The sequence below is a fragment of the Monodelphis domestica genome, chromosome 2 (genome assembly GCF_027887165.1).
Source record: "Monodelphis domestica isolate mMonDom1 chromosome 2, mMonDom1.pri, whole genome shotgun sequence".
NCBI lineage: Eukaryota > Metazoa > Chordata > Mammalia > Didelphimorphia > Didelphidae > Monodelphis > Monodelphis domestica.
Genome location: NC_077228.1, coordinates 130,172,002 through 130,199,667, shown reverse-complemented (window position 1 = coordinate 130,199,667; position 27,666 = coordinate 130,172,002). Strand labels below are relative to the sequence as shown.

The window sequence follows — 27,666 nt, the reverse complement described above, 5'->3', positions numbered from 1 at the left end:
CTTTATTCTTTCTCTTCTCTTTTTCTCTAATTCTTTTTCTTCCTCTCTCTCCCCCTGTCTCCTTTTCTAATCACTAAAACATATTACCCCCTCTCCAAAAGACTCACAATATAACCATATATCCAAAGTATATAAGGATTGGCTCAAAGGTATAAAATTAAGAACTGTTCTCCAATAGATAAATGATTAAAGGTATGCCTAGAAAATTCTCAAATTTAAAAAATCCAAACTATTGGCAAACATGAAAAAAGTTCCAAACCATTAATAATTAGAGAAATGCAAATTAAAGCATCTCTGAAATTCTACTTCACAACCATCAGACTGCAGAGATGGGGGGAAAATGAGGGGTGAGGGAAATTACAGTTGTAGGTGCTACAGGAAAAGTTATATTCTAATAACCTTTTATGAAAGCTATGAATTGGTCCAGATGTTCTGGAAAACAATTTGTACATGTGCCCAAAAGTCATTCAAATATACATATGCTTTGCCTTATCAACACTACTACTAAGCCTTATATCCTGAAGAGATCAAAAAATGAGAAAAAGGACCAAATATACAAAAATCATTAGGGCAACCATTTTTGATATAGAAGAACTGAAACCTAAGGAGATAGTCATCAATTAGGATTGACTGGACAAATTATGATATATGAATATAATGAAATATTATTGCATCATAAAAGTGATGAAAGAGACACTTGGGAAGATTTATTTGAACTGATTCAGAATTAAACGAGCAAAAACAAGAGAACAATTTCTACAGTAACAGCAGCCTTGTAAATGAAACTAACTTTGAAAGACTTAAGGAGACTAATTAATTTAAAGACCTGACCACAAATCCAGATTGATAAACACATGATAAACTTGCTCCTTACCTCCTGATGAGAGAGATGATGGATTAAAAGTGCAAAATAAGATTGTACCAATTTGGAGATTTCTTTTACTTACTCATGCATATTTGTTACAAAGGCTTTCTTTTTCTTTTCCAATTTAAGGAATAGGTGGGAAAGAGAAACAGGCTGGGAATGGGTAGTTAAAATCAAGAAAAGGAAAAGTATATCAAGAGAGTCATTGAAGCTTTTAAAAAATGCACAGAAAGGAGACCAGAAAGAATCACAAACAAGCAAGACAGCTTTGGAAGTTATATGCTGAATTTATTATATAGATTTTAAAATAAAGCCAGATGTACATAATAGAGATAGTTGCATTACAATCCTTTTTTCTATTCTAGGAAATGTAAATGTCCTTTATTTTTGGTATTTGTTTAATCTACAATAAAAATAAATATATTTTTAAATACCCTCAGAGCCCTAGATAACTACATCTCTGTATAGACTCAAGTCCCTCATGTGGGTCCAACCCCAAGTAATTACAACATAATAAAAATGTACACAAGCAGGTGACCAAGGAATCGGGGATCAGGCTGATGATTAGAGGTAGGACGCTTTTGCTCTGGCTCATTTTTATCCCATTCCTTCTTTCTTTCAAGAGTGCCACATCCCTGACCTGAGCTAGAAGCTTGAAAGAAAGAGAAGGCAGAAAGGGCTGAAGTCAAAGAAATCTTAAGTTGCCACTGAGCTGTCCAACTGACGAAGCCCTGGGGGAACTGCAGAACCCCTCCTATGGAAATTGCAGGCTTTAGTGAAGGAGGTGAGAAGAGCTGAGCCTGGCCCAGCCTAGCCCGGCCCAGTCAGGGGTTTCTGGAAATTCTCATCTCTGTTCCATCTAGCTGACGCTGACACAACCTCTGCAAACTTTGGATCATTATTTCTCGGGTAGGATTTGTCTAACGTTCCCCTGGGAGAGCCTATAGAGAGACGGAACTGTGTTGTCTGTTTTTAAATCGATACATAAACATTGGCAGTCGAAGGAAAGGGGAATAGAGGGGAGAAGGAGGTCGAACTACGCATTGCTCTTAATTTATGATCTGGAAAATAAAGTCTAGTTTCCGTTATTGGTGGTTAACCAAGCTTAACTTTCTCCCCTACGCTGCCTGTGGGTTGAATGTATGTATGCACGTCATTACAGTTCACAGATGCTATAGGTAATAATTCAGGAACCTACCTTTGGCTAGTTTGGGATTAATTTATAAGAGGGATCTGTGGGGCTTCCTCAGCCTACTAGATTGGAAGCTGCTCCAGGGTTAAGACTGTATTGGGTATTTGTTTGTTTGTTTGTTTGTTTGTTTTTGTTTTTTGCCTTCGGTTGTTTGCCATAAGGGCAGGTTGGAGTAGTGGATAGAGCACTTGAAGTGTTTGCCACCAGAGAAGTGCATAATCTGATAAGTGCTACCAGGCTACAGAGGCTTTCCAGTTCCGCCTGGTGAAGGGACAGCGAAGAAGTTTAGAGAAGACTGACCATCAGGGTGATCAATTTTGCCAGCCATTACAATATGAAATGACCATCTACGAAGACGTAGGGGTCGGATCAGTGGAGGAAAGTGTCCACAACGAGGAAATCAAGGATCTCTGAGGTAGTGAGGAACCCTTCGCTTCAGGGGAGAGAGATAAAAGGAACCCTATCTAATAAACCTGTATGTCATCAAACACGTGCGGCAGAACCACTAGGAGAAGCTCTGACGTGAAACTGTTAAATTACCCTGGTTAGTCAGAACCACTGGGCTTCAGCCATGGCACTTGGGCATCACCTGCCCTGGTCATCTGTCGAAGTCATTGTCATCGCCCTGTAGATTTGGGCCAAAATGTTTAACGGGATTTGAATCTTTGGCGAAAGGAGTGTAAATCGAGTGCCTTGCATATGAGATCAGGAATCCTGCAAAATTCCGAGTTGAAACAGACACGGGAAATGCTCCTAGGAAAAGAGATGTAGGTAGGTGGTGGAGGCTCAGGCAAGAAGTTCTGTCCAGTAGCGTCAGGGTCAGGTTCTTGAGCAATCCAGTTAGTGAGTGTCTTGGGGCTCCTAGCAATTTAATGTCCAAATTTTTCTTCGCCTGAATCTTTCACCCATTCCCACTCTTTTATCCAGGATTCTGAACTCACAACATCCACTGGCCTCTGGCCTTAAAGCTCAAGAGTCACGGGTAAAAATCGCTAGTATAAGCCGGCTCATCGTCGTAAATAGGGTGACTAAGAGAGTGTTGATAACATACTGAGGGCCGAGGTGCCAGGTCCCCGCAGGGGAGCTCTTAGTTCAGGTGGGATTAAAGAGTTTGGGGAGCTATCCAGGATTTTTTTTTATTATTATTTTAAAAGCTCCTCGGATGTTTATTGCCTGTCGGTTGGATTATAATGGAGAGACAAGAGTGCACCATACATGGCCGCAGCAGCATCTCAGGCCTCAACTCTCAGCCCTGGATTCGGAAAATAGCCACATCCATTTCGCTTGCTGGTATCTGGAGCCAGAAAGTATACACAGACCATAAATCCACCCTCCCCCTTCCCTTTGCTCCCGGGACCCTGCTCTCCAAACGCTCAGAACTAGTCTTCTTAGCCACTACTTTGCATTCTTCCCCTAGAACCAGGAAGGGGGAGGGGAGAGGGGAGTGCTGCAGGAGTCAGGCCAGCGGGGAGATATCTCCCTGCCATTCATCAAAGACCTTATAACTCGGGAGGGCGGCAAATGGGTTGTGTTAGGAGGCGCAACGCTTGACAAGGTGGCATCGTTATCCTGTCCGCATGATGCATAATATTAGCATTAGGGCATAGATCCCTGCATGCTTTTAAAATCATCACTGCTCAGAAGAGAAAGGGGAAGAAATCTGGGGAGGGAATTGGATGGCTCTTCTCCGAGTATGAGAGTCGAAAGGAAGGGGGTTGGGGTGAGTAGCTTCCTGGAGAGAGAGAGAGAGAGAGAGAGAGAGAGAGAGAGAGAGAGAGAGAGAGAGAGAGAGAGAGAGAGAGAGAGAGACTAGCAGTCTTCGTGTGTATTGTATGCGTGTGTGGCATTAGTTAGCATCCTTTTGAGCTCTTCTCTCCCTTCATATACATTATTAGCTTAGAACAGCATTAATTTAGAAATTATGGGATTTAGCCAATGAGAATGTTCAAAAGGAGGATGCCATGCACAATTTGACTGTCTATACTAACAATATGAAAAATAGAAGAGGCAGTTACCCAGATAATTCCTGAGGAAATAAAAACATTCTGTAAATATTCAGGCTGTTGATGCTGAATTGAGCAAAAAGTTTGAGTTTACAAAGTTTAGGCATCTTACTTAGAGTCAATTGGCTAGACACAAGTGGCAAAATCCATACTCCAACTCAGCATTGGAACTTGAGAACTAAGGATAGAAAATTATATGGGTTGAGAAACATACAAAAGGAAAGGAACCCAGTCAGAAGAAAAAAAAATGCTTCCCCTTTGCTACTCTTGTGTTGAATGGGAAAGAACACAGAAGGAACCCCTCTAGTTGTATATCCCTAAAATCCCTCTTCAGCTAAGTTCCTAGAAGTCAATCCACCTAAAAGGAACCCATACATGGGATCCTGGAATCCTCAAAAAGGTGTCCTTTTGGATCTCTTAATGTATTCAGTACTTTTGATTTAATAAAGAGCAGAGTTTCTCCCCTTAGGGAAGAAACCCCCATTCTTCCTCCACCTCCTTTACTCCTCAATCTGGCAGGCTTCTTACTGGTAGCCACTGAAGTTTCTCATAATTGTCTTTGATGACTGCAGTTATAACCTCTGTACAGGGCCAGGAGACATGGTCTTAATCATTACTGTAACCAAATGGAAATTCTGGAATAGGAGGGGTGGAAAGAGGGAATATACTGGTAAAAAGAAAGTAAAAAGTAAAAGAAAGAACTAGTGGAGACTGAAGGAAGCAGAGATAAAAGTATGAAATAGAGGTGAGGTGAGACAGAAAATGAATAAGATTGCCTGACAGAATTAATGTCAGGGGCACTGGAGAAAGAAGAAGACATAGTTCCAACTTCCCCTTCAGATATTTACTAGTCATGTGACCCTGGAAAATTAACTTAACTTCTCTTTATTTTATTCATCTGTTTACTTATCTGTAAAATAAGGGAGTTGGACTAAATGTCTTTTAATGTGCCTTCCAGGAGGCAATGGCCAAACTAGGCCATTGGAGGTTAAATTGAGTGGCAGGTAACCAACATTACCTTTTTTAAATGTATAAGCCTCTATTTCTACTTGTTTCCCTAAAATTATATAGTAGAAAGAACACAGAACTTGAGCCCACAGACCAGGATCATAGTTCTGACATTAATTGACCCTAGGACCTCTCTAAGTCTCAGTATTATATGTAAAAGGAAGACCAAAATACCTATACTTCTTTGCCTTCCTCCCAAAGGTTTTGTGAAGAAAATTCATTGTAGACAGTAAAGTGTAACACAAGTTATTATCTACTTCCACCTGCACATCCTCTCTAGAAAATTCCTGGAAGATTCCTGCTTGAACTGATAACTATTTTGTCTAAGTTAAGTAAGAGGAGTTGCAACTACTTACTTGAAGTAAGACTTGTGGTGGCTATAGTCCTGCTGTGTAATTATGCATAGGATAACTTTGGGGATCTGAAATAATGGGACCTCAGGTTCATTTCTAGGGTTATTTATAATTCCCTAACTCTATGCCTGGGGTAATATATGTAACCCAAAGGTTTAGGTATAGCTAGGTAATGATGAGCTTACCTTCCTACCCATTATTTTCTAGGATAGGGAGTTGGCCAGATCCCATAATAAAGGTTACATGAGGTAATGGAAAGAGGAAGCTTTCTCCTTTATGTTTTTCCCATGGTTCTGAGAATAAAGAATTAGGGTGAGGGAATATTAGACTAATATTAGACTCCAGGGTTAGAAGAGGAAATGGGGCTCTGAAAATGAACATAAAAGGAAACAAAGTCCTGGACTCTCTGCACTATATTACTTCTTTAAAGAACTAGAGAGAAAAACTTGAAATACCCCCTGGAAAAAGATATGCATTCTTCCCCACCTCCACCCCTTTTGGAAGCTTTAAATTAGGATTATATACCTAGAACAGAAGGAGAAATCAGAGGTCCTCTAGTTCAAACCTTTCACTGTTCATTTGAGGAAACTGAGGCCCTTGGGAGAGAAGTGATATGTTTGAGGTCAAACAGGTATTAAGGTCAGAGATGAGATTTGAACTGAGGTCCTCTGATTTCAAAGGCTATTCTTAACATGTTAAGGTGAGATGTTATGGGGCAACTGAGGGTCAGGGCCAGAGATACATACTGCCTGTCGCTTGTCTACCTCCTAGTTCCAACAACTCTCTATAGTCCCAGCCCCAAGAGAAGCACTGCTTTTTTAGTATTTTTTGCAGTTTTCATGAAATATGGAAGCCATAGTGTCATAACTCACTGGACCTTCATTGGAAAATTACTTTCCATACAATCAAAGTTAGTATAAATTTGGAAGCTTTGAAATGAAAATCAAAGTTCATAAAGACCCCCTTTAAGAAAGTATTATAGCAGAAGTATACAAAGGACCTTATTTATAAGTTATAGACACCCTGACTCCCGGGGAAGGTTATAGGGAGGTTCCAGCAAACTCAAGTCAACTGAATTTGAGTATTTCCTTAGCCCCCAAACAGCTGGGGGCATCTCATAAATGGAGGTATTAAGCAAATCTGTGTGATATACTGACATTCACATTTCTCTCCCCTTTCTCCAATTCTCTCTTTTTAAAAAGCCCTTTTCACATCTCCATGGCATAATGCTTCTACCTCAAACTAAAATTGTTCAAAATATGAAATTCAATGGGTCATTCCCTGATATCGAACACCACCAACAAAGAAAAAAATATATATCCTCAGTTCACCTGTTATCCCTGGGGCACTTCTGTATAAAGCTCCCTGGAAGGATTCACATTCTACTTGGGGAGGAAGATATACACTCCTAAATGTATAAATAGCAACATGGAATAGCACATGCTGAATGCCAAATTAGTGTAAAAAATAAACTACTAGGACAATTTAGTTCCTTGCACATAGTAGAGAGTCAAATGTTGATGCAAATGTTTGTTTTGTTTTGTTTTTTTAAAGAAGAATGACTAGCAAGCTGGGCCATTGAAAGATGAAAGGCAGACAGGATGAAAAATGTTATAAGATTGTGTTGAGACAACATGGATTATCTTCAGCATAAAAAAGAGAAAGATTTGGTGGGAGACATGATAGCTAACTTCAATATGTGGAAGGGATTTGTTTTGTTTGGCTATACCATTTATTACAGGCTTGCAATAGGGGCAACCAGATGGGTCAGTGGATAAAGAGCCAGGCCTGGGGACCAGAAGTCTTGGGTTCAAATGTAGCCTCAGATACTTCCCAGTTGTATGATCTTGGCAAGTCACCCTAGTCCTTACTCTTCTTTTCCTTGGAACTAATACTTAATATCAATTCTAAGACAGAAGGTAAGGAGTTGTTGCTTTTTGTTTTTGTTTGTTTATTTGTTTGTTTGTTTGTTTGAAGAGCATAAAGACTCAGTGACAGGTTTGGTATAAGACAAAAGTGAAAATGTCCCTGCCTTCAAGGAGCTTCCATTTGAATAGGGGACAACCAGTGCCTGTTTAAAATATGTAAAAATGCATGCAAAACAGATACAAAGTGACCTTAGGTTAAGCACTAGCAGCTTGGGGTAGGGGGTTGCTTGTACTTCAAGAAGTTGGCATTTGAGCTGAGTGCTGAAAGAAACCAGGAATTCCAAGAGGTGAAAATGAGATAGGAGTACATTCCAGGCACTGGGGATAATCGATGCTCAAACATGAAGTGGGAAAATAAGGAGAGAACTAGAACTAATCAGTGTAAGTGACAGGAAAGAGATTTTGGCTGGATACAAAGGAACTTCCAAATAATTATCACTGCTCAAAACCAAAATAGATTGCCTTGTTAGGAGTGAAAGTCTGGTCACTGGAGATGTCAAGCAAAGGTTGGATGAACATCTGTCAGAAGGAGATTTCTCCATGGCTACCAAAGAAAAGATCCTTTCAACTCTGAGATTCTAGAATTCTATAACTTCAACTGTAATGTTATCAGAGGGCAGTGACAATTTCTTGTCCCTCTTATGCATCTAACCTAATCAGTACTTAGCACAAATTTGAGAAGAGAGTAGTCACTTAATTAACAGCTGCTGATGAAAAGTTCCACTGGGAAACAGTTCTTTGCCAAGTGCCCCAAAGTTCAGTAGCCTGAGGTTCTCCTTACTGGAGGTGAAGAAGGGGGAAATACAAATGGTGAAGGAGGCAGATATATTGGGGCAAGAGTTTAATAAATACACAGTTGTTCAAAGATTTGGAATTCATTGTCTCATTTGGTGTTCAAAAGAGAGTTATTAGGAAGTTAGCAAATGCTTTAATACTCCCATTATGCTAATGATGAAAGAAAAGCTGAGAGAGGGTTAAATGATTTGCCAAGGTCACATAGTTAGTATTGACAGGGCTAGACTAAAACCCAGGGATACCAACTTCTACTCTAGCAATTAATATTTCCATACCACTTCATTCGAAGACTAGATTAATCTGTTTCTAAAAACTGGAATTTACTGATATGACTCTTCAGGGAAGAAAAACCTATCACACAGAGGGAGGTAAGTGGAAGTGCCATGAGACTTGGTGGATCATAGTTTAAAGTGTATAAATAGAGCTTTATAAACTATATGGAAGGTGTTAAGATGCTAAAGTGTGTGAGACAATACAAATGGGTAGGAAGGGTGGAAGGATTGAGAGGGTAAATTTGTGTGTGCATGTGTGATTTTTAGGTTGCACCCTGAATTCACTAACTATTCCCAAATGGCGAGTGTCACCGGAAAAAGAGAAAAGTTAAGCTAAATAACCTGACAGCCCCAGAGTATAATTTGGACCATCTCCTAAAACACCAATTAGTAAAGGCTAAACCCATTAATGAAGCAGCCAAGGGCTCTGATTTCAACCAGGTGGCGCAAATCAGACCTCCAAACTCTCTAACCAGAATTCCCCACCCCCTTTCAGCCCAAGAGTCTTCCCAAGAAAACTTCTCACATCAATAACCACTTAATGGACCTCCCTGGAGCCAAGGCTGCACATCCGGGCTTTGGGTGAACCAATGAATTGTGAGGGAGGTAGGAAGGTAAGGTAGAGAGAGAGGGGAAGTGGAGTGGTCTTTGTCCATACAATCGAGTCCTCTGAAATGTTAGAGGGAGGAAAGAAAGGAGGGAGAAAATACAAAAAGACAAGGATTTCAGGGATAATTGGGACAGATTTTGGCATCAGGTTAAATAACTTGTGCCCAGAGAGGGAAGGACTCCGGGCTTCTTTCAGACCCTCTCCTTCAGAAAAAAAGTACAGATGTACAAACAAAAAATCAGTTCACAGTAATAGCTAATATTTATAGGAGAGGTAGAGTGGTATTAGAGAGTGGCCTCATAGGCAGAAAGACATCAGCTCAACTCTCCCTTCTTACGCACCTTGGGTTTATAATCCAAGCAAGTAGTAACTCAGAGTTCAAAAATAAATTACATAGAAGATGCTGATTTTAATTGGTAAAGGAAGCTCATCATCAGAAACTCCCAACAATTGAAATAATAGGTCCTGATACATGCACACAAAATATTTTACAAGCTACTTTCATCATAATTTTGTGATATAGGTAGTGAGGAAATACCCATATCCATTTCACAGTCATCTCCTACTCTAGCAAGTACTATATTGTACACCACCACCAACAAATATATGTATGTATATATATATATATATATATATATCCATCAACAACAACAAAAAATATATAAATATGTAGCAGTACATGGTGTCCTATGAAAACTGGGAGATCTGAGTTGGAATCCTGCTTCAATTACTTAGCTATTGTGATCCTGGGGTCACTTTAACTTCTCTCAGCCTTAGTTTCCTCATCCATGAAAGTGAGAGTAAAATATATCTACTTTTCAGCTTGGTTATGTGGATAAAATGAGGTACCATGTGCAATGCATTCTTCAAACCCTAAAATGCTATCTAATGAAAATGTTAGTTATTGTTATTATCATTATTGTTATCATTATTATTACTACTATTGTCATTATTTATAGATGACAAATTAGAAGCTTGGTGACCTACTCATAGTCACAAAAAAAGTCTTGAAAATGAGATGACTAAGATCCAAATCTTCTCACTTGAAGTACTCTGAATTTGCCTTCAGCTAATCCACACTATATCTTCTCTCTAAGGTTACTTTCAGTCTACTCTATATATACCTTGGCCCTAAATATTTACATGCATGTTTTTTCACCCATTAGATTACAAGTTCTTTGAAAGACAGGGATTTTTGCTTTCACTTTGTATCTCCAGTGAGGCACAGATCATGACACATTGTAAGCCCTTAACAAATGTTTGTTGATTGATTGATGGCAAGCCTTTATCCAGCTCATATGGGTCTCTTATTATTTCTCTTCAAAAGTTCTTTGAGCCCTCTTCCTAAATCGTTCTCCTTTGACCCCTCTCCTTTGCAGATCCAAATCTCTCCTTTTCCTATTTATTACTCTCAGACCAGAAGCTATTGTTATCTGAACCCAATACCTCTGGATCAGTAAGCAGCTGGCTACAACACTTGAGAATGAGAAGGTCTGAGACAAGGGGAGGGAGAAGGTAAGGTAGGAGGCTGCACGAATGCTTAGAAACCCTGGCAAGAGCCTCAGAGTGCAGGCTTGGGGGAAAGATGAGGATGGATAACCAGTCACAAAGCAGTTCAATTCACCAAGAATTTGTTAAGAATCTCTTGCATATCCGGCACCGTGGTAGGCATTGAGGAGACAAAGCCAAAAATGAAAAAGTCCCTTCTTCCCTTCCATCAAGAAGGTTAGAGTACTAGATGTAGAGTCAATAAGATCTGAGTTTAAATCTGACTTCAGATGTGTGATCCTAAGAAAGTCATTTAATTTCTCTGTGCCTCTGTTCCTTTGTCTTTAATGTGGACACAATAATAGCACCTACCTCCCAGGGTTGTTGTAAAGATAAAATGAGATAATTTTGCACCGCACTTTGCATGCCTTAAAGTACTATATAAATACTAGCTGTTATGATTGCTGGAACAGGGAGATATACAACACATAGATAGTATTTGCATACATGCATATATATATACATATATAGTTATATATGCACATACATGAATATATACAAAGTAATCTCCACGGAGGGGTTACAAAAAGTTGGAGTAATCAGGAAGGGAGCTTACAGGAGACCTGAGCCTTAAAGGAGATGGGGGAGGGTGGGAACTAGGGTTCCCCAAGTCTAATATTTATAAGGAGAGCATTCCAGATCATGAAGATAGCCTGTGTAAAGATACTGAGGTTGGAAATGAGATGTATAAGGGAAACTACATGTAGACCAATAAATGGTTGGAGTTTAGGAGGGAAGGTCAGAGTCATAAGCCTGGCAAATGGAGCCAGAGTGTGAAAGAAGATAAAACAAATTCTATGCTGGAAGATTAACCAAACCACCTCATCTTCCTTTTTTTTCCTTCTCCCCAAACTGCAGGTCATCCCCCTCCCACCATTAGGCCACTGGGAAAGTTACCAGCCGTCCTTTAAGATCACCTGACGCTAACCTGAGATCCTTCTCCTTTCCCTTTCTCTCCCTCCACCAAAGACCCTGGAAAATTCCTTGAAAACTAAGTCACTATGCTGAGGCAAGTAGGGGGAGGTGGGAAGACTCAAAAGCCACCCTGTATGCTTCTTTACGCATTTCCTCTGAACTAAGACAGGGGCTAGTTCACAGACTAAGGACTTAAAGTTGTTATTTATAAAAGCGCTGTTGTACTTGTGAAGAACAATGGCTTGTAGGGGAAGGTAGATTACATTAGTATTACCATCTCACAGATGAAGAAATGGAAGTGCAACACTACCGGAAGCTCCCTTTTGACCATCGTTACCATTACTGAACAATAACCTGGAAACTCACTTTTTTTTTTAACATTAAGTATTCATTGTAATGAGATGGGATCTGGCAGATCGAAGTGCTTGCTGGCTTCTTTGAGATGATCAAACATGAGAGAAAGAGGGGACCGCGATGATCCGATACATTCCCTGGAGTGCGGGTGGAGGGCGGGGGGAGGGGGGGAAGCATTGGATTTGGAGGGGAAGGGGGCACCTGGGTTCCTGGTTAGTAAGTTTTTTAGTTACCATGTGACCTCGGGCAAATCTCTTCACACCCTAATATATAAAATGCGTTGGACTACATGATTTCTAAGGTTCCTTCAAGCGTTGATTTAATGCTCTATAATTTGCAGCGCTCCTTTCACCTAGAGAAAGAGGTAGGCAGGCTAACGTTCTCGACCCAGAGGCCAGTCCAGGAGTAGGAGCTGAGGCTCTTAGCTCTTTCAATCTGTGCTTGTTTATTTAAGAAAGTGAATAAAGATTCTATGTAAACAGCCATTATTTCTGATGAGCGTGCAAAGGCAATGAGCAGGGGTGGGGAGAATACCTTGACTCTTTTAATAGACAAGCATGTAAGGAGAGATTGTGGCAAAAGTTGGCATTTAAGGGAAGGTAATTTGTCTTATGGACGCCAGCCAGTCCCGGGGCGTAACCTCGAAGGTGGAGGTTCGTGAGCAAGAAGCGCGTGAGTGAGTGAATGTGTTTGTATCTGTATACAAACATATGGTGTTCTGACCCTCTAGTTTGTACGTCCCTTGGGTATCGACGTTTACTTTAAATTCATTTCGGGTGTTTATTAATCGCCCATTTTACGCTAGCCTGTGGTGGGTTACAAAGATGAAAAGTCCTTTCTCCATGAGTTGGGAGAAGTGGAAGCCTAAACTGTACGTAAGACACAGATAATTGTAAAGTTTACTGTGATAAGTGCCTACGAGACTGGAGGAGGGAGAGATGACTTGTAACTACGGGAAAACCAAGGAAAACTCTTTGGAGGATGTGGCCCCTGAACTAGCCTTTCAAGGAAGGGAGAAATATTTAAACAGAAAGACCATTGGGGAAGCGAGGATTTGGATACAGCGTTCGGAAAGGCACGGAGGTGTAGGGAAAATACGTATAACGTTTTGTTCTTGAGTTTAAAGCAAATAACATATCAAAGGAAAATCCGAGAGGTTTTGTTTGTTTCTTAAAAGGAGTGTGAAACTCTGGAGTCATTGGAATGTCCACACATCACACAAGACAAACAAAACTCCCATACTAGGAGAGGGGGCAAACTCGGAAGAGTGGGAATATAGGTTCTCTGGGAGGATGTTGGTGGTCACTTGTTCCGTTGTCTTCCAGGTCTCTCTCCCTCTCCAAAGCCTATATATGTATATGCATGTGTAATATATACATATATTACACATATATTCATATACACATATGAATGTGACTAAATTGCAACCAATTCTTTGTTCCCAAGATTCGAGGACACTGAATCTTTCCGAGAAGCCCTTTTTCTTCTTCTTGGGGCAAGACAGGGACGTGCCCTAACCGTTCCTGAAGACTAATTGGTCTAAGCGCTTGCCTAAAGAGCAGAACCCCTAAGAGAAAGGTACCACTCCCTTACTCTCACCTACTCAAAAGCATTTACTTTCGTAGTACCTAGTTTTCTGTGCCCATCTTGGTTCCTTGGTGAACCTGTCTCTCAGCCTTCTTCCTCTACCTCCCTCTAGAAAGTCAGTGACAACTGAAATTCGAGGCACACACACACACACACACACACAGAGAGAGAGAGAGAGAGAGAGAGAGAGAGAGAGAGAGAGAGAGAGAGAGAGAGAGAGAGAGAGAAACAGAAAGAAAATGCCTTTCTACTCCTCTCCCTTCCTTTAATGGCAAAGTTCTGTCTTGTCCCTCTTCTTCTTTTTTTTTTTTAATCTTTTTTTAATCTTTTCGCCAACGTACTTATGAGAAGGAGTGGTATAATAGAAAGAGCCCTGGACCATGTCAAGAAATGAAGTTTGAAGCTTTGTTTCGTGGCTTTCTCGCTCTGTGAACTTGGGCCAGTCTCAACCTCAATGAGCTTCGGTTCCCTCATCTGTAAAATGGGAGAGTCGTGTAATGCTCACCTAAGGTGGTGGGAAGGGTCAGACCAGATGATCGCTAAGGTTCAGTTCTGCTCTAAATGATCGAGACACTACTTAGCTCAAAGGGGTGTGGTGAAACTTAGATGGGATCATGGATGTGGATGTACTTTGTGTTGACTTGAATGCTACCATTATATCTTGAACTGTCTTCTGCACGGAGGTCTCTGTGCTGGTGGGTGGACAGGCATCTTCAGACCCAAACCCATCTCCTGGCAAACATTCCGCTGCTTTGAGAACCCTCTCTTCAGCTTTGCCGCCAAAGCACTGGCGATGAAAGAACGGGGTCTGTGGTTAGAGGTCTGGAGGGAGCCCAGATTCTAGAGTTGGTGGAGGGTTTCAGGATCGACAGTCTGCGAGGTTCAACTTATATTGTACTTCAGCTTTGCAAACGCTGAGGACCACAATATCTGCTTTCAGAAAGTATATGGAACCTTAAGATGATTTCCTTTACTTTTATTTAAATAATGAGAAATATACGGTTCTTTTATCACCATGTTTGTGTCAGGGATTGCTTAAATTCCTTTTTACCCAGAGAAGAGGGGAGAGACTTTTCATACTGGGCCCCTACGAAGTCAGTTCCACAGAGTTAGAACTCAGCCTGCCTGTCGAAAAGCAAAACCTTCCCTCTTGGTGCTGGTCCTCCCCCGTACTCCCAGTTGGGGACAGGGCAGCTGTGGGATGCAGGATAGGGGTGGGGGTGGGGGAGAACTCAGAAGTAGAAACGTATGATATTTGAAATCTCTGGTTAGTCACCAAATTTCCTTGCATTGATTACGAATGTTTTGCTTTGGAGGGAGCTCACCGAACCAAGTGAAACATGCTCTCCTGTCAGTCTTAGTACATGTGATCCACGAAGAGAGAACCAGCAAATTGTCACTGGGGCTCAAGCCAACTGAACCTGAACAAGCATCAGAGAACAAGCCTTAATGAGCAAACAAAAAAGAGATGAAGAGGGGTTGACTAATGAACTGAACATGGGTAACAGATCTGGGTGATATCTGTGAATAAAGGCCATAATCAGGACTGGAGGGGAGGAGGTGTACACAGTTCTCTGTGAAGCCAAAAGAGGGAGGAATTATAATATTAATTTTTACAAAATCATATCTTTTTAATGCCAAAAAATTCACTTGCCAAGACAATTATTTAATTTTATCATTTGTTTTTACAACTAAAGCTCAATAATGGTTTTTAAAAATGAATAATTGAAAAAAGGAAACTGAAATTTCCTCATGATGCTTTCTCTTGGTTCTGATCAATTCAAATGAAACTTAGTGATCTTAATAAGATAAACAATGCATGTCGTTTATATTTCATATTTGAGCATCCTTACAACACTTAGAAACATCTACCACAGGAGTTAACTTTATTTTATAGACGGTGAAACTGAAACTGGAAGATGCAATGTCCCATGTTTCCAAAAGATTTGAAGCTAGGTCCCCCAACTCTAAGCCCAACTCCTCCTCCTCTTTACTGAACTCGGGATTGCAAAGAATCCCCGAGGGGTTTGTAATCTAATTGGAGAGGAAGAATGAGCCCAATTAAATACGAAACAAGGGAGAGTGAGGTAGGAGTAAAGAACACCAGGAAACGTGATGAGTATTTTGAAGATGGAAAGATTTATTTCAGCTGGAAGAAGGGTATGGCAGCCAAGGAAGTCTTCGTGGAGGAGATGGCGCCTGAATAGGACTTTGAGAGAAAGAACGTTCATATATGGAAGGGAAAGGCGGAAGATGAAGAAACCATTCTAGGAGTGAGGTAAAGTCACCGAGACTGAGAAAGTAAAGGTAAAGGAAAAGTTGGAGGCTAGAATGTAAAATACATTAATATGAGCACTGGGATTTTTTTTTTTTTTAAGACAGAAAACTCGTTTCTTCCATCACAGGATTCGATCTTTGTCTTGATTCTCGATTCACTTTGAGGGTGTAGACAATGAAGTACAGAATCCAGGCTATCATATGAAAACTTTATAACGTCCTAATGACTCCATCCAAAATATTCTTTAGTTCGAAATAGCCAAGTAGTTGAAGAGAGCAAAAAAAGGCTGCTGAGGAGGAAGGGTCTTTTAAAGACCTGGATAATTCTGCGAAATTTGTGGGCACTGATACTCCTCTTTTCCTTTCCTGTGGACCCTGCCTAGCTGAAGACATGTATGCAGGAGAGGAGGACATCCCAGATATAAACAGTGGAGGAGGACATCCCAAGGAAGAACTGTAATCATTTCCTGTTTTGTTGGTCGCTTTTTGTTGTTGCTTTTTTTTTAAGAAGGAAGGAAGGAAGGAAGGAAGGAAGGAAGGAAGGAAGGAAGGAAGGAAGGAAGGAAGGAAGGAAGGAAGGAAGGAAAGAAGGAAGGAAGGAAGGAAGGAAGGAAGGAAGGAAGGAAGGAAGGAAGGAAGGAAGGAAGGAAGGAAGGAAGGAAGGAAGGAAGGAAGGAAGGAAGGAAGGAAGGAAGGAAGGAAGGAAGGAAGGAAGGAAGGAAGGAAGGAAGGAAGGAAGGAAAGCGCAAGCGAACCCTGGGGTAGGGGAAAGGAGGAATAAGTCAATTTCTGTTCTAAATTCTTCACTCTTAGTTCTTCACAGTCTAATCTACTCAGAACTAAGCAACTTTAGGTTTCTGGAGTCCAAGCCCTGGTTTAGTTAAACATCGTCTACTGGCACACATCTTGTCTGCATTCTTGTTGTTGTTGTTGTTGTTGTTGTTACAGAATAAAGTTGGGAGGACACACTCCTCATAGAAGCATTCCTCTGGATGAGGGAGGAGTCCCTTTGATTATAGATAGAATATTCTCTATTCTGTTTCTTTTATTAGAAATATCAATGTTAATCACTAAACCTGCATATTCCTCAAACACAGAGCTCTGTTTGAAAGTTTGTGTCTTGTTTCTTTCGTTAGGCTACTGAGCCTTGCACCCTCAGGCAAGAGGGAGCATTAGTGGCAGGTCCAGGTTTGAAAAAACAGATTTTCCTATCTAATCCTCCACAATCCCAAATCCCTGTTTATTAACGCATCTCTAGGTCTTTAGTTGAAGAGATCTTTATCTTGAGGAACCTTTTTCTTGTGGCTATTGGTTTGAAATTAATTTGAAATTAATTAATTGTAAAACTATAAAATCACAGAACTTAAAGTGGGAAGGTACTTCATTGCTCACCTAATTCAATCCCCTCATTTTACTGATGAGAAAACTGGAGCTCAGGCAAGGAAAGTTAATTTCCCAAGGCAGTTAGTGACAAATCCAGGACTATAACCCTGGTCTCCTTACTCCCTTTCCAGTGCAATGCTCTCTTTCACTACACCTCCCTTGATTTTTAAGTTATTAAATTTAAATATGGAAAAATTCAAAACTCAATATTGTCTTTTTCTGTCCCCTCCCAAATCTACTTTGATTTCCAGTGGGGAAAAGAAGGCATTTCCAGACTTTGAAGAAGGATCGCTCAGTCCCTGATGACAGATCTCCAGGCAGATTTGCTTTATCTCGGTCCCGAGAGCTGGAGCCAGAAGCCACTCTCACAAACCTCATCCTTGTGCCACTAGATAGCTTAGAGAACCTACACACACACACACACACACACACACACACACACACACACACACACACACACAAAAAATGGGACCGCAGCATCTCAGGATTCACTCAGCAAGCAAAATACAACAAGGAAAATCCAATTGTCAACCAAACCCAACTGGTGGACTCTTCAAGGAGGGAGAGGAGGGATGCAAGTCAGAGCTGGGATTGACATCTCCTGGGATGCCAGTTCTGGCCTAGATACAGATTCTGTTTGGAGAAATCCCATCCAAACTCGGCTCAACTGCTCCACAACCAGAGGTTAAATTACTCTATTTTACCTTGTGGTGGGGGAAATTTTAGGGTTTTACAGATGACTTTTGACAGTGGAGGACAGTGGAATATCCTTACCAAACTGCAGGGTGTCATCGAACAAAGGCTGTTACTTTTGTTAATTTTCAAATATTAATAGCAAGCATTTCAGAAAGGATAAGACAGCAGGAGTTAGCGTTATAATTGTTACCGTATTCAGACAATTTGGTAATTAAGATATATTTAAGGAAGGATCCCAGATTTGCCTTCAGCATATCCAATAGGTAGTTAAAGGCCTTCCCTGAGGCCCTCAAAAGGCAAGGAAAAGTTTTTGCATCAGAATCATTGCATAGTGTCTGGTATCCCCAATCATTCTCACTTTTACTGCCCTTGGGGATTTTTAAATATGATTTTTATTCCTATGTAATCTTTGGGCATCCTTGGAACATTTTATCTTTACCTATTTCCTCCCCAACCTGCCACCATGGTCTCTGTCTTCTTTTCTCAGCTCCTCCTCAGAGGGTCCCTATGTAAAAAAGCTATGACTTAAAAAGAACTGGTCTGGAAGGAGTGAGTGCGACTGTTGCCAGTCAGATATTGAGCCTAGTTTCTCTACTGAAGCAAATTCTGATTAAGTGGAAAGAAAAAGTTGTGCTCAAGTCAGGACACTGAAGATTTGAAGGGCAGAACAGCAGACCTTGACTAATTCCAAGGAAAGAAACACAACTATTTGCAGAAGAAAAGAAGCCCCAGAACTTTGTCATCCCTTGCTCAGGGTTCTTGTAGTGGTGGAACCAAGAGAAGTAAATCCCAAATACTGAACATAGAGGTTGATATCAAATGTCTTGAGGCAACTGTCTCAATTCCTTATTGCAGCCTGAAGCCTTCCCAGGTACCATGCTCTCACTTTCTTGCCCCTTTAAAAATTGATTCTGGAAGTTGGAGCATATTCAATACTCATAGGGGTCTAAGTATTTTTGTTTTTCAACCTAGGAGTGTGTATGAGAGACAGACACAAAAAGGCACAGACATATTTGCTGTCCTTTAGTTCTTCTGAAAGTTTCTCCATTAGTTTTCTCTATTATATCTGATTAAGCATCGAGGTGAAGATCTAAACACCCTGACAATGAGAGTAGAGGCACTTGAGGCCCTTGTAACTCCTATAAATGACTTGGATTTTTTTTTGTCTTCCAAGAAAATCTTGTATATATTATCACCATGAGGCCCTACTAATAAAGGAAACTAAAATTCAAATTTTCTTATTGGGGTGGAGGTAGGATATATTACTGTCCTCAGACACTTATGGAGTTGTAGGAAGAGTTTGGTATTGGAAGTTGGGAGCATAGGTTATAGGCCAGGCTTTGTATTATGTAGCTGTGTGACCATGGGTAAGTCATTTCACCTCTAGGGTCTCAGTTTCTCCATCTGTAAAATGAGCACATTGGGACTAAAGTAAGGATTCTTGATCTTTTTATGTCATGGAGCCTTTTGGTAGTCTGGTAAAACCTATAGACCTCTTCTCAGAGCAATGTTTAAAATATATGAAGGAAAGGTTAATATTCAGTTAGAGGTTAGGGACAATAAAGACATAAATTTTTTTCCCAACCAAATTCAGGGAGCCCTTGAAATCTAGTCACCTCTTTGGGCTATCATGGGTCACTGGTTAAGAACTCCTGTAATAGAAGTCCCTAACACCTCCATCTTTTTCTGGCGTTCTCATCTGCGTGGAGTTCTTGGTAAATGACAATAATAATCCAGTGTTCTCCAGAACTACAGGTGGCCTAGACTGAACCACTCGTAAACACATAACGTCTCCTGTCTTGTGTCGGGAATCCTCCAGGCCTTAGCACCCTACTCTACTAGAACAGCTGAGCTAACAGTCCCCTCCCCCTCCCCAAAGCGCCCCCGGAGTTTTCAGGCTAAAGAACTTGCACATGGAATCCGTACAAACCCGTTAGTGAAAGTCGATCTGCTTTCCAGCTTAAAAACCCAATTTGGGCTGCTGCCTGGCGCCCATTCCCACTTCCTACCCGACTCTGCCCAGGTTCTCAGAAGACTGACCCGCCAGCAGGTATGGTGCCCACTGAGAGGCAGATCCTTCGAGCTGGAAAGGGAACTAATTATTCTGTCGTTGTGATTGTTACAGACTACACCCTTTAAAGGCGTTTTCCTGGTTCTGGGTCTTTCACAAAGTACAGTAGTTTCAGGAGGTTTGGGGCTGTTGCCCCTAATTCTTAGAGCCTTTCTCTTGATAGGCAGTGGGAGGCCAAGACCGCAAGCTGCATCCCATCTGGACTCCGGGAGCCGCCCCTCCCCGACAAGCCAGGCGGGCTTTACAAACCGTAATAAACATTTTTATTTACATGACTGAGTCGTTCCCAGTGCAGCAAGTCCTGGGCCAGAATACAGAAAGCAAAGCGACCACAGGGGAGGCTGTGGAGGGGAGAGCAGTTATGTCAAACACTTCACAGTGTTTCTTCCCGCCTCCCTCCTCGCTCCCCGCCCCCCTCCATTTTTTTAAAGACTTGTTTGCGTCGAGGAAAGTGTTGGATCATGTTGGAGAAAGTGGAGGCAGGGGTATCAATATCTGAGATTCCCTCTGAATATAAGGAGAAAGCCCCGGGATAGAGTCCCACAAAGGAGGCAGAGTATATGTACAGAAAGGAGCTCCGCCCTTGCCCGGGCCACCGTGGTCCTTTTGGTAATACCTGGTCCATAATATAAATTAGCAAATTGGCCCAAATGCCAGCGGGTTCACAGAAAGAACTTCTCCAACCTCCACAACCATGCACCTCTCCCTTCTGCCAGGCGACTAGCTACCAGGCCAGCTTATAGGCCCCCAAGCGGAGCAGGCTCCAGGCTTTCGTTAGCGGTGCAGTGGAGAGGCAGTGATGTTTGCAGCTCTGGGCTGCAGCTGCTGTTCACGCTGTTCATGCTGTTACTGCTGCCGCTGCTGCTCGTGGTAGTGGTCGTGGTGGTTGTGGTGGTCGTGGTGTTGGGGTTGGTGGAGGACGAGGAAGTCGAAGAGGAAGAAGGAGAGGGCTTAATGACGCTGGTCTGGTGTAAGAGCTGCTCAGTCCCTTCAGTCCTTTCCGTGTCGCTGGGGGCCATGTCCAGGAACTCCGAATCGCTGCTCTCGCTCTCCCCTTCCGACCTGCTGGGGCTCCTTTCCTCTCTCTCACATTCGGCAGTCGGAGCACCTCCTGGCAGCTTTTCAGCGGGGTCCTTCTCTTTGTCCTTCTGGGCTTGTGCTTCCTTGGAGTGGCGCCACTTCATTCTCCTGTTCTGGAACCACACTTTAACCTGCAGGAAAAAGAGAGACGAAACTAAAGTTCCCTGTTGGCCCTTATTGCCACCTTACAGCTTTCTTTTTGGTCCCTTCCCCCATTAAAGCTCTAGATCCCAGGCACTCAGATTCTGCTGAGCCAAGGACTGTGAGTTCTTCATTCCGTTATCGACATCCCCACAGACCCAGGCTGCTTGGCCACTTTAAGTCCTCTCCCTTCACCACTGCCCACCTCAAGTTATAACCTATTTTAATAGCTAGACTTAAGTATGCCCAATACCCAATAGCCCACTAAGACGTTTAGAGACCAGGAGGAAGGGGACAAAGAGAGAAGAAAGAGTTTGACCAAGGAGAGATCAAGTTGGAGATGGAAGTAGGGTAGGAGAAGAAGAGAGTTGCAGCACCAGGGACTGAGTAAGCACTGACAATTAGTGCATTCCTGGGCCTGTCTGTGCTGAGAGGTTGATAAGGACTCCTCCGTCTTGAATTATTAGGAGATACACCGCTTTTTCTTGGGGTTCAGAAAATACCAGAATTTTTTAAAACGTGAATAATAAGAAGGGTGAGGGTGAAGGAGAAGATATATATATATGATCCCCTGGGGGACACACAGCATTCACACAAGTTCCAGCGTTCCAGCTTCACTTTTAAAAATAACATCCACAGCTGGTGGAAAACGGCTAAGGCAGACCAGTGGGATGAATTGGGAGATGAGGGGTGGGGTCAGAATCACAAGTTAGAATGACAGAAAGAACGAGGGAAGAACCGGAGGTGATTGGGTTTGTTCCTGTGATCTGAGCTGGGAAAGGAAGAAGGAAAGAGAAAGAAACTTCCTCCTCCCTCTCTCCCTTCTTCCCATCTTTGAAGCCTAGGAACAATGGTGACTTCTTAAAATCTCAAGCCTCTTGGATTCTTGGTCTTTCAGCCTGTTTTAATCTAATTAGCATATTCATAGATTTATTTTTGTGTGTGTGTGTGCTGGAGGCTTAAAAAAAACGCATGAAACCTGCTGAAAAACCCTTGCATGTTTTACGAAAAGAAACAGTTTTCTCTCTGTTCAGGAAACCGAATCTTTCTTCACAGACCGCAGAGTTAGAAAATTCGACTGGCTTCAGGGAGTCCACAACTAGAGTAGTCCTCTTCCAATTGAGGGGGTGGGGGTGGGGGAAAAAATAATTCCGTTTGAAAAGAGGTTTTCACTTCCTCAGAAGGAGAGATTTCACAATCTGGCAGCAAGAGCAGTGGAGGAAGGAGGGAAAAAAATCTCTCGAATTATGAATTTTTATCTCCTTTGAAATGGTCTGCCTCCTACAGAGAACTACACTTCAGTCTAGGACATAATTATTATCTCCCCCAGTCTATTGGCTTTCTTGGTTGTACTTTCCTCTATTGGCCAAAATAAACAGGCAGGGTATATTGACATAAATCTTTGGGGCTGGGCTAAGGCCTTTTTCTTCCCCAGTTTCTCTCTTTCCCCGCCCCCACCCATCCACTCTCTGCTCTTTGCAACAAGATGTGAATTTCAATAAAACCTCAAGAAATTCAAGATTTTGTTGTTGTTGTTGTTGTTCTTCTTATCAGTAAAGGCGTAGTAGTACTTTAAAAATGAGTTTCCACCTTCAGAGGAGCATTATTACCCTGAAAGATCAAAAATTAAAGGAAGGAAGGTCCCCCTGGACTCAAAAGGCAAAAGGCTGAGAAGGAAGGGAACTAAAGAGAATAAGAATCTAAGTGTGAACAACCCTCCAGGGGGTCTGCATGTTTGGGACCTACAGTCTTAAGTTAGAAAGCGGCAGCAGGGAAGGAATCTTACTTGAGCATCTGTCAGGCCCAGCATTGCGGCTAGCTGCTTTCTATCCGGCTTCGTGACATACTTCTGAATTTCAAACCTTTTCTCCAAACCTTTCCTCTGCAAGTTGGAAAAAACCGCACGAGACCAAGAACGCTTCCTCTTGTATGTTTGAGGCATGGTGTCCTTCGTTAGAACCGCATAGGGACCTGTGGGTTTGGGAGGAAGGTAAGGGGATGGGGAAAACCAGAGAAAGAAAAGGAAGAAAAGAAGCAAAGCCACGTTATTGATAAATACACCAGAGAGTGAGTGTAAGTGGGTTTTCGTGTAGGGACGAAACAGGTTCAATATATTTGAAACTATGTATTTTAACAGGTTATAGAGCTACCTTGAGAATTCTACCCACAGATTTTCTGTTCTCTCCACAGAGTAAGTTTGATGAAACAAATCTGTCAATATTAGGGTGCTAAATGGAAAGGAGAATTGAGGAAGTCATCTGGAAAACTCAAAGAATAAACTAAATAAATGCATTTACCTCTTCACTGAATAGCATGGGCAAAAATGTGCTTTGGTTTTAGTGATGCACATAATTGCCTCAAATTTCCATCTATGTGTGTGTCTCTCTGTTTCTCATATTTTTAGATCCTTTACTACAAGATTTCTGATAACTTTATAATCAACTTGTAGCCATAGTTATGCTGAAATAGTTTCTTTCCAACTGATCCAGTCTCATATTAAGAGTGGGAATGTGGGTAGAATTCCCCCATTTCCTGGTCCTACATGCAGAGTGCCCTCCGTGGGCAACCCACCCCCACTTCTTGTAAAGAAAGACCTTTGAATGTGGCAGTGCCCCTCAATCACTTAATAGTAAACTTCACTTTGGATCATTTAAATCATTTATCTACCCAACAATGCAAAGTTGTTTGGGTTTTTTTCAAACATTGATGGGGCTCTCTGGACTCAGTGGGCTGTGTATGTTGGGGGGGGGGGAGGCTCAGTAGAGAGCAAGTCTCATATTTGAGACTTTGGTTCAATTGGATTTGGAAGCTGACTGTCACCTGTTATCCCCAGGGACCAGAATTCTCAGTGTGGAATAGGGTAGCAGGGTTTCTGTACCTGGAAAAGTGTCTTGAAACTGGTGCTGAACTGAACTTCTCGGATTTGAGTTTAAGGGACTCAGGATACCAGAGGCCTCGTTAATAGGATCTAGAGACGCGAAGAAGTGGCCCGCAGAAGGCTGCAAAGCGGGGAGGTGAAGCCCAGTTTGCCGGCCGGTGGTTAGTAAGGAGGTAAGATCTGTCAGCACAGGAACAAGGAGAGCACGTTATGCCTCTAGTAAATCCACACATTCGAATCAAGACATGATACTTTAGGCTCTTCCCTCATTCTCCCTTTTCTCCAACTTTTCTAAGAGATTAGTATGAGAGGAGGCTTATCTAGGAATCATGGAATCCTGTCACTCCTTGACATCCCTCTCCTCCCGCTATCCTTAAGAAAAATATTAAATCTACAAATATAAAAAGCACAGGGTGCATACAGATACACGCAATACACCTGTATATATAAAGTGTTTTGGTTTAAATTACATAACGATGTCACCTGTCAAAGTGTCTATCTATATAAACAGAAGAGTCCCTCGTGCAGTGTCCTGTACTTCATTCTCTAGTCCTCTCCAATATGGGGGAGTCCTTCGTTCTGTACCCTGAACCTGAGACTCTCAGGTTTTCAGAATTTTTACCCGTTCCGTCCACGTTTTTACACCCTCTCTAGGGGAATTTTACTAGAGAACAGAGAAAAAGGAACAGAAAATCTTTCAAAGACGGGCAATTCTGGCTACCGATAGGTGAGTGAGTAAACAGAACACAGAACGAGTATATCCAGAACACAGAAAACTACTGGGTGCTTTAAGAAATGTTTGAGAGAATGGCTTTTTAAAAGAAAAGGCAAGGTTTAAGCCTAAATTTTAGTAATGCCACAACAAAATAGATCCGTTTCCTTCCCCATCCTTCCTTTTCCCAAAGCCATCTTATTAAATAAAACCAAACCAAACCAAGGAGACTTAGAATAAGATGGGGGCGTGGGGGGGTGGGGTGTCAGGAAGATCAGTGGTCTAGGAGAGGCCTGACTAGGGTTTCTGGATCTGGGATTTACCTCTCAACGTGTTTCCTTCTTTCACTTTGGGATCGAACTCCGCCGACAATATTCGGTCAATCCCAAATTTGAGGTCCTTGCTGGAGGGGGCTGGAGTTGAGCCACTGTGGTGATGAGGGTTCCCTAGCATCCTTGCCCCAGGGGCTTGGGACTGCAAGGCTCCGGGCCGATGTGGTGGTGGTGGAGGCGGCGGCGGCTGCTGCTGCTGCTGCTGCTGTGGCTGCTGCTGCTGCTGCTGTGGCTGCTGGTGATGATGATGGTGGTGATAGGCGGCCGAGAGTGGAGACAGCCTCTGAGGGAATGCAGTTGGAACTTCGGGGGGCGCCACCACTGGAGTGGGTCGCAAGGGGGATCCAGTGGCAGCTTGGAATGGGGCGTGAGGGTGAACTGCGCCCAAGTGAGCCGTGAGGGCGGTGGAAGAGCCCCCCGAGAGGCTTTCGGCTGCTGCCCCCGGCTCCCCAACACCCGCGTGCAGGATGTCTGCGATGCAAAAGGAGGGTTTCTTGGCCGCGGCTGGATCCAGGGGGAAGGAGCAGCCCGCTGCGCCGGCCGGGGAACAGTAAGCCGCCGACCAGAGGCTGAAGTTGGAGGCGTAGAAGGGAGCCAGCCCCGCCGCGAACATCCTCGCTCGCTGGCCGCTGCCTCCACTACAGCGCCGGCAGCCGGGGGTGGAGTGGGGTGGGGAGGGGTGGGGTGCAGTGGTGGCGCTGTCTACTGGAGGCCAGAGAAGGAGGAGAAAAGAACGAATCGCTTTCGCTTCTGCTCCGAGCCCAGAATGAAGAGTGAAGACGCAGAAACTTCGCAAGCCGGAGGCTGGAGCCAGGCTACAGTTCTAGTCAGTCACTTTCTTTACCCCCGACTGCTTCTCCACCCACTTTAAGAACAGCTCTGCGCTGTTGCGCTCGGTTCTGGCCGAAGTGAGGGGCCGCTGGGAGGTAGGGAGGTGCGGGGCGGCGGAGGCGGTGGGAGGGGGGGGGGTTCCACCCCCAAACACACAGCGCTCTCGGGAAGAGTATAGAAAAAAAAGAAGGGGAGGTGTGTAAAAAAAAAACCCAAACAACAACCAAACCCTAACAGCTAAATTTAAAACAACAGCAACAATTATAATTAAAAAAAAAAAAACCTGAAAAACTCTCAGTTTTGGCTGCAGCTTCTGAGTCAGCCTTGGGGTAGGACCTCAACCTAGATGCTCATTGGTGTTACTTACAGCCAATGGGAAACGGACGGAGGGAAGGATTAGGAAGAAGGGGAGTTGCCAGTAGAGCTGATCACGCCCAGACCACGCCAAAGTAGTGGCTGCAGCCCCTGGAGTCTGATTCTTTTTCTGCTTGTATCTTTTTTTCTAAAGGGAAAACCCTGGTCTCCTTGGCCCCAAAGCACCCCTATACCTTCATCTACATTGGAAAGAAGGAAAGATTTGGTAATAAGGTCCTACTGTGCTCCCAAAGTCCCCCTACTAAAGATCTCTTAGGGTATCTCTTGATCTATTTCAAAGTGCGACATCAATTCCCTGACTTCCCAGTGTAGTGCTTAATTTCCTATAAATTGCTCTAATCTGGATTCTTTCCCTCCCTTAATCATGCTCCCTTCCCTCATCTTAAATTTCTCCCAAGAAACAAGGACTACGCCTTATAAATAGCTAGCATTTCTCCTTGGGAAGCTCTCCTCTCTTTCCCCATTAGCTTGCAAGATTGTGTTTAAATCTACTGGCTCCTCGTTGCTTTCGGGGATATCCCTAGAACAAGGAGGCGGGGCGGCCGCAAATTGGGTTCCCTTCAGAACTGTCACTCAGTAACAACTTGAACTAGTGAGGTTTCAAACAAAATAAGATGGATGTCTACAAATATCTCCCTGATATGAAGCCAAATCCTTCGCTCTACCCAGAAAGATTGTGTTCAGAAAGCTCTCAGATTTCCCCAAACGAGCCACTCTCGTTCCTGTCCTCTGCTGTAGGTTAAAGGAAATACTTCGGCCTCTCACCGACACATGCACAGATTGAGTTTATCCTCGCTTTTGCAATTTGCTTCCCACGGCAGCTATTCTTCGAATTAATTAATGCTAGAGTCGCACTTCATGGACAGTCTCATTAAACACACACACACACACACACACACACACACACACACACACACACAATGTAAAGATGTCTAGTCATGTTTTATGTCTCCCAATGTCGATTTGGGTTTCTAGAGTCCAAGGTGGCGGGAGGGGTCTGTGGTCGAAGTCTCTACAAGTTCATTTTGCGTAATTGTTCCTAAATTGATTTATAACAAAATCCCTCGTCCCTCAAAACATAGGCTACTCAAAAGAATCCATAGCTGTTGAGGTTTTTTTTTTCCAGGAACAAATGAATATGAAAATATTTTTTAACCTAGAGCATATTTGGTTTTCTAATTTACAGGATCTTTCGTCAGGAATTTTATTACATTCACACACACACACACACACACACACACACCGAGAGAGAGAGAGAGAGAGAGAGAGAGAGAGAGAGAGAGAGAGAGAGAGAGAGAGAGAGAGAGGGTTTTGTTTGTTTGTTTTCGGTTTTTGTTGTCGTTGTTGTTTTTAAAGACCACAAAGAAAGCCGCTAAGCCTGCTATGACTTTCTAAGTCAGGCTTTGGGTTTTGTCAATTAATTTCAGGCGATTCTAATTCTGCCTGTGCTGGGAACATAT

At 42.6% G+C, this 27,666-nt stretch overlaps 1 protein-coding gene across 2 annotated transcripts; it reads right to left on the bottom strand.

Annotated features, from left to right (window-relative positions):
* Positions 1–20,097: 20,097 nt before the first annotated feature.
* On the bottom strand, positions 20,098–27,399 carry HLX (H2.0 like homeobox). Of its 2 annotated transcripts, XM_001375850.4 has the most exons (4): positions 24,992–27,387; positions 23,957–24,136; positions 22,865–23,049; positions 20,098–21,068 (listed from the first exon to the last, which is right to left on the bottom strand). In XM_001375850.4, exons 1-4 carry the CDS (start codon positions 25,611–25,613, stop codon positions 20,595–20,597), a joined length of 1,461 nt encoding a protein of 486 aa, XP_001375887.1. In that variant the 5' UTR covers positions 25,614–27,387; the 3' UTR covers positions 20,098–20,594. The 2 variants fall into 2 exon arrangements, with proteins under 2 accessions (XP_001375887.1, XP_007481488.1); XM_007481426.3 differs by lacking the exon at positions 23,957–24,136 and having other exon boundaries at positions 24,992–27,399.
* Between the last annotated feature and the right edge of the window lie 267 nt (positions 27,400–27,666).